General features: G+C 32.4%; 1 protein-coding gene across 1 annotated transcript; it reads left to right on the top strand.

The window, feature by feature from the left end:
* The first annotated feature begins 2,051 nt into the window (after positions 1–2,051).
* LOC133194330 (uncharacterized) lies at positions 2,052–2,866 on the top strand. Its single transcript, XM_061330307.1, has 2 exons — positions 2,052–2,420; positions 2,720–2,866. Exons 1-2 carry the CDS (start codon positions 2,052–2,054, stop codon positions 2,864–2,866), a joined length of 516 nt encoding a protein of 171 aa, XP_061186291.1.
* Positions 2,867–6,945: the final 4,079 nt, after the last annotated feature.

Here is a 6,945-nt window from a genome sequence, read left to right as displayed (position 1 = left end):
ACCTTTTTAAACGTTTTTTTTTTATAGGCTGTATGTCATGTAGCTTATATAAATATTAATGCGTTAATAGATCCTAAGCAATATAGTGCTGGGACAATGTAAAAGGGGAAGATAAAGAACAGCGATCGACCTCATAACTCCAGTAAACAAATCAAATCGTGAACAGGACAAAAACACGGACCCCTTGAACCACCAGAGGTGGAATCAGGTGCCTAGGAGGAGTAGGCATCCCCTGACGGTTTATGTTTTATATGTACATAGTCATGGCATTTTTGTAATATTATTTCCTGAATAAAATAAATGAAATTGATACACTTTTTTAAAGTTGATTCTGATTACATAGCATTTGACAGTTTTTTAATTGATTGTACAATCTTATACACTTTTTTAAAAGTTGATTATGATAATTCAGCCTTTTACATTTATCTATTCATATTTTATTTGTTATTATCCTAACGTAATTTATTTATAATATTTTTTGTTTCCTTTGTTTCTACAGACTTTTTACACTTATAATTTTAGTATATTGTGATTATACATTTTTTTACACTGATTCTACACAAGAGGACTGACAAGTAATATTAAAAGGATATTGCGTTCCTCATTGATAACATCTTAGAAGACTTTGGAGACAACATCTTCCAACAAACTGTTGGAATTGCGATGAGCACTAATTTTGCTCCTTTTCTAGTCGACCTGTTTTTTTAAAAAAAATATTTTTATAAAGCAGTATACATTCAAAAACTTCCATAGGAGAAGAAGAAAGCACTTGTTGTTGCTTTCAACTCCACATTCAGATATATGGACATCAATTAATAATAATTATTTCCATTCATTCCACTCGATACATCCGAGTATTAATGAAATAAAGACACGACAGAGTCTGCCACATCTGTTTTATATTTGGATGTTTTACTGACTTTAGACAATAATGGACAAATAACAACTCAATTGTATGACAAACGAGACGACTTCCCCTTTTCCTTTGTCAACTTTCCTTATTTATGTAGTGATATTCCACAACCAGCATATGGTATTTACCTCTCCAAACTTATTCTATACTCAAGAGCTTGCCTGAGTATGATCTAATTTTATACCGTTAGTTATCTTCACTTTTTTCTTTTATTTTCTTCAGTTGATTGTGATTTTGAGAAGGATCTCTGTAGATGGAAAGTTTACAAAGCATTTGATGAGAAACTTACCTTGTGTCGTAACAGAATAACCCCAACAACTTGTCAGTCGTGGCTTCAGTTTCAAAACTTTAATTTGTCAACAAACATACCTTGGACAAGGATAAAGGCTGACGACGCAGAGAATTTTACCTCTTTCAAAGGTTAATAACATATACATGTACAATTTTATATGTATTAGTGGGCCCAAGTTTACATTTATTTAATCTTTGTACACAATGAGAGTCCAAATCAATTCTTGAGATGATCAAATTAGATGAAGTCTTTTATCATTTTTTTCTTTATAGATTTTTTCTTAAATCCCAAGACATCTGATAATTCCTGATGGATCTTCTTTACTTTGAAATAATACAATAACAGTTTTTTTTTTTTTTTTTTTTTTTTTTGCTTGTTAATTTTCCCCTTAAAATTGAATGATACAATTTATTCTAAGATTATAGATTTGCTATATGTTAATTCCATTTTAACATTAAAGGATACACAAATATATCAAAAACACTATATTGGTTCATAAGTGGCTTTACAAATGTTTGTAATAATTCAAATTAAAAGGTACTTTTTATACACATTCTAAGGAACAATGTCTAAATTTGTGCCCATGAGATAGCAACATATGATGGGCTTATTTTAAAGTAATTAACTTTTAATAACGATCAAAAAAATTGTTTAAATCTTTCACCGTAAGCGAGATATTCGCCGAAAACCGAAATTTATGCGCAAACACGCCTTTACGATACCGAAAACGAGGCTCTAGCCGTAAGTGACGTACTATAACTGCTTTGGCACTCAATGGAATGTAAACAATCTACGAGTATAAGACATTTTTTGCGTGAAAAAATGAGTTGAAAATCCAAAGGACGCATGTGGTTTGTGGCGGCATGCAGCAACAGACTGTCCGACTCCATCACGCTTCACGTTTTTCCCAAGGACGAGAAGCAGCGATCTGCATGGACTCGATTTGTGAAGTTGACGAGAGCAGACTGGCATGGACCCTCACAGTATACAGTGATCTGTTCTAAATATTTTAAAGACGATTGTTTTGAGGCCAGTTTTTCCTTGATGAAATACTTAAGAATGTCAGCCAAACGTCGGCTATGTCCGGGATCCACCCCTTCGTTATATCTTAAAAGGAAAATCGACGATCTGAATACAGCATTCATCAAGTCGCCGACAGGCTTAGGCTCACCTGCTACCAAAAGACAGGCTGTTGTCAAATGTGAGAAGAAAAGAGTATGAATAATTTGTTCTGTACATAAATGACTGTAAATAGCAATAATTTCCAATTATAATCCTAGAATGAAAACATATTACATTAAATACGAATAAGTCCAGAGGTCAGGGAATCAGTGTTAAAAGCAGTGCCATTGATGATTAAGGAATATGAGATCAGTGTTAGGAGCAATATCATTTTAATTTTTAAATATTTATTTTTCTTAGTATTTTCTCATTATTCATCTTGCAGAATTTGATATCCCGAAGTGTGATTAAATTCAAAGTGACTAATTATGGTACATGTTTTTGTCTTCCAGATTTTAGCAGAACTGTTGAGTGAGGATACCCATGAACCGATACCACCCATTGACTCAGAGATAGTTCCTGTCGCGAGTGAAAATGGGATGCCTCAGTTTGTATCTAATTTCTACATAATGCTACTTCAAATTTTATGTCCAAGTTAACAATAAAGATAATATAAACAGAAAAAAAATGAAAGAATTCACTTGTATGATCAACTAGATTTTGTTTATGTAAATTTTGTTGTGAAATGATATAAATCATATTGTTTAAAATCAAAGTGTAGGCATATAGATATAGGTCAGTAATGAAAGTGTCTCATGTAAGGCAAGGTTTGATATGTAATTTTATAAGTTGTACTTTGTAAGAAATATTGTTGTGAGGGGAAGCTCTGCTTAGCTAGAGTGATCATTTGAATTTTATTATTCATCACCTTTTACGTCAATCTAATTAAAATTAGATGTTCCGAATCCGCTATCGCTTCTCAAACATCTAACAACATCCCATTCGGGGTCACGTCAGAGCGACCTTTCGATTATGAATAAACATAAAAATTTTGGCCAATCAGATTCAACCTTCTGTATTCAATTCTAAAATTAGTTCCACGGCTACATCTCTGTATTATTGATGCTCAGTAGACTGTCTTACGTTGAATTAAAGTAATTTTGGTATAAATTGAACGTATAGTCCGCCAATCTGGCATTCTTACCTGAATAACGCAAACGAAAATGCACAAACTACTATATATCCCGCAAGTCACATTCATATATAGCACGGTCTTTACCATGCATATTTTGTTTACTACGAAACCTCTCGGGCGTTTAGGTTTGGCAGTAAAAAAAAGAAACGCATCCGAACTATGAGCCAAGATTTCGACGACGGCGATTTCATTGGGTAATCGAAAGGTCGCTCTGACGTGACCCCGAATGGGATGTTGTTAGATGTTTGAGAAGCGATAGCGGATTCGGAACATCTAATTTTAATTAGATTGCTTTTACGTATTACTAGTTTTATATACAATGTAAATTCTGATGTATAAGTTTTGAAATATAGTGTATGCGTAAATCGTTGAGACTAATTGCATAGTAAGTTATCAATTTGACAATCACCTTACTCCAAGAGGAAGTTGAGTTAATTGTAAATGAATCTGAAATAATAAAGCGCACATTAGTAACTGAATTTTTAGCTCAACTGGTCAGAGACCAGAAGAGCTTATGCGATAGTAAGGTGTCCGTCGTCCGTCTGTCTGTCTGTCCGTCTGTGGACAATTTTTCAAAACGCTACTCCTCCTGCAGTTTTGGTTTGATTTCAATATAACTTGGCAAATAAGTAGACTACACTAAGATACATAATTCTGTATATCGGTTTTTGATTTCAATGAACGCTGTTGCCATGATTACTAAAAAAGAAATTTCTGTGAAAAACTTTCAAAACGCTACTCCTCCTACAGTTTTGATCTGATTTCAATATAATTTGGAACTCTAGCAGATTATAATAAGATACATAAATTTTTGTACTGGTTTTTGATTTCAATGATCTGATTTCAATATAACTTGGCACACAAGTAGACTACAATAAGATACATAAATATTTACACCAGTTTTGGATTTCAATGAACAGTGTTGCCATGGTTACTAAATATAGAAATTTTCTTGAAATACTTTCAAAACGCTACTCCTCCTACAGTTTTGATCTGATTTCAATATAATTTGGAACTCTAGCAGATTATAATAAGATACATAATTTTTTGTACTGGTTTTTGATTTCAATGAATGGTGTTGTCATGGTTACTAAAAATAGAAATTTCTGTGAAATACTTTTAAAACACTACTCCTCCTACAGTTGTGGTCCGATTTCAGTATAACTTTGCACACAAATAGACTACACCAAGATACATAATTTTGTGTATTAAGTTTTTGATTTCAATGAACGGTGTTGCCATGGTTGCTAAATATAGAGATTTCTGGGAAATACTTTCAAAAGGCTAATATTCCTACTGTTTTGATCTGATTTCAATATAACTTGGCACACAAGTAGACTACAATAAGATACATGAATATTTACACCAGTTTTGGATTTCAATGAACAGTGTTGCCATGGTTACTAAATATAGAAATTTTCTTGAAATACTTTCAAAACGCTACTCCTCCTACAGTTTTGATCTGATTTCAATATAATTTGGAACTCTAGCAGATTATAATAAGATACATATTTTTGTATACTGGTTTTTGATTTCAATGAATGGTGTTGTCATGGTTACTAAAAATAGAAATTTCTGTGAAATACTTTTAAAACACTACTCCTCCTACAGTTGTGGTCCGATTTCAGTATAACTTTGCACACAAATAGACTACACCAAGATACATAATTTTGTGTATTAAGTTTTTGATTTCAATGAACGGTGTTGCCATGGTTGCTAAATATAGAGATTTCTGGGAAATACTTTCAAAAGGCTACTCCTCCTACTGTTTTGATCTGATTTCAATATAACTTGGCACACAAGTAGACTACAATAAGATACATGAATATTTACACCAGTTTTGGATTTCAATGAACAGTGTTGCCATGGTTACCAAATATAGAAATTTTCTTGAAATACTTTCAAAACGCTACTCCTCCTACAGTTTTGATCTGATTTCAATATAATTTGGAACTCTAGCAGATTATAATAAGATACATAATTTTTTGTACTGGTTTTTGATTTCAATGAATGGTGTTGTCATGGTTACTAAAAATAGAAATTTCTGTGAAATACTTTTAAAACACTACTCCTCCTACAGTTGTGGTCCGATTTCAGTATAACTTTGCACACAAATAGACTACACCAAGATACATAATTTTGTGTATTAAGTTTTTGATTTCAATGAACGGTGTTGCCATGGTTGCTAAATATAGAGATTTCTGGGAAATACTTTCAAAAGGCTACTCCTCCTACTGTTTTGATCTGATTTCAATATAACTTGGCACACAAGTAGACTACAATAAGATACATGAATATTTACACCAGTTTTGGATTTCAATGAACAGTGTTGCCATGGTTACCAAATATAGAAATTTTCTTGAAATACTTTCAAAACGCTACTCCTCCTAAGTTTTGATCTGATTTCAATATAATTTGGAACTCTAGCAGATTATAATAAGATACATAATTTTTTGTACTGGTTTTTGATTTCAATGAATGGTGTTGTCATGGTTACTAAAAATAGAAATTTCTGTGAAATACTTTTAAAACACTACTCCTCCTACAGTTGTGGTCCGATTTCAGTATAACTTTGCACACAAATAGACTACACCAAGATACATAATTTTGTGTATTAAGTTTTTGATTTCAATGAACGGTGTTGCCATGGTTACTAAATATAGAGATTGCTGGGAAATACTTTCAAAAGGCTAATCCTCCTACTGTTTTGATCTGATTTCAATATAACTTGGCACACAAGTAGACTACAATAAGATACATGAATATTTACACCAGTTTTGGATTTCAATGAACAGTGTTGCCATGGTTACTAAATATAGAAATTTTCTTGAAATACTTTCAAAACGCTACTCCTCCTACACTTTATGTCTGATTTCAGTATAACTGGGCATACAAGTAGACTCCACTATACATAATTGTCGTTATTGTTTTTTAATTTTGTTGAATGATGTTGCCATGGAAATTTAAATCAAAATTTCTGTAAATTTGTTTTAAAAAGTACTCCTACAGTTTTAGTCTGATTGCAATAAATCTTGCCACAAAAAGTAAAAATAAATATTAATATTAAAATAATATATTTTCCCTTCAGGTATCATAATACCCTTTTGATTTACTGTAAACAAATACATGTACAATATAATTTCATAGGGACAAAGGCCAGCGAGAAAATCTCTGACTTGCTATTGTCAACCCAGATGAGGAAAGATGTTCCAAAATTGTCTCCTCTTTTCCAAACATCTAAGATTGAAGCTTACCACAGCAGTTAACCACTTTGCCCAAAAAATGTCATCTTTCTCCTACTACGGAAGGTACTGCAGGTAACACAAATTTGGATAGAATATTGACACAGTATCATTAGGGCCCCGCAAGAATTTGAATATATTTTTGAATTTTTGTAAAATTTTCATTCCGTAAGCATGGTAAGCTGCACCCTTATAATTCTAGCTCTCAGCGGGGCCCTTGCTGACTTGTCAGTTTTCTAGTTCTTTCTATCTAATTACATTGAAAACAAAGGTCATTATTTGATTTAAATTGCTCAGGCTG

Source organism: Saccostrea echinata, unplaced genomic scaffold (assembly GCF_033153115.1).
Source record: "Saccostrea echinata isolate AGI-Se365-2 ecotype Australia unplaced genomic scaffold, CSIRO_AGI_Sech_v1 ptg000029l, whole genome shotgun sequence".
Taxonomy (NCBI): Eukaryota; Metazoa; Mollusca; class Bivalvia; order Ostreida; family Ostreidae; genus Saccostrea; species Saccostrea echinata.
The sequence above is the reverse complement of the archived record's forward strand: the minus strand, read 5'-3'. Positions and strand labels throughout refer to the sequence as shown.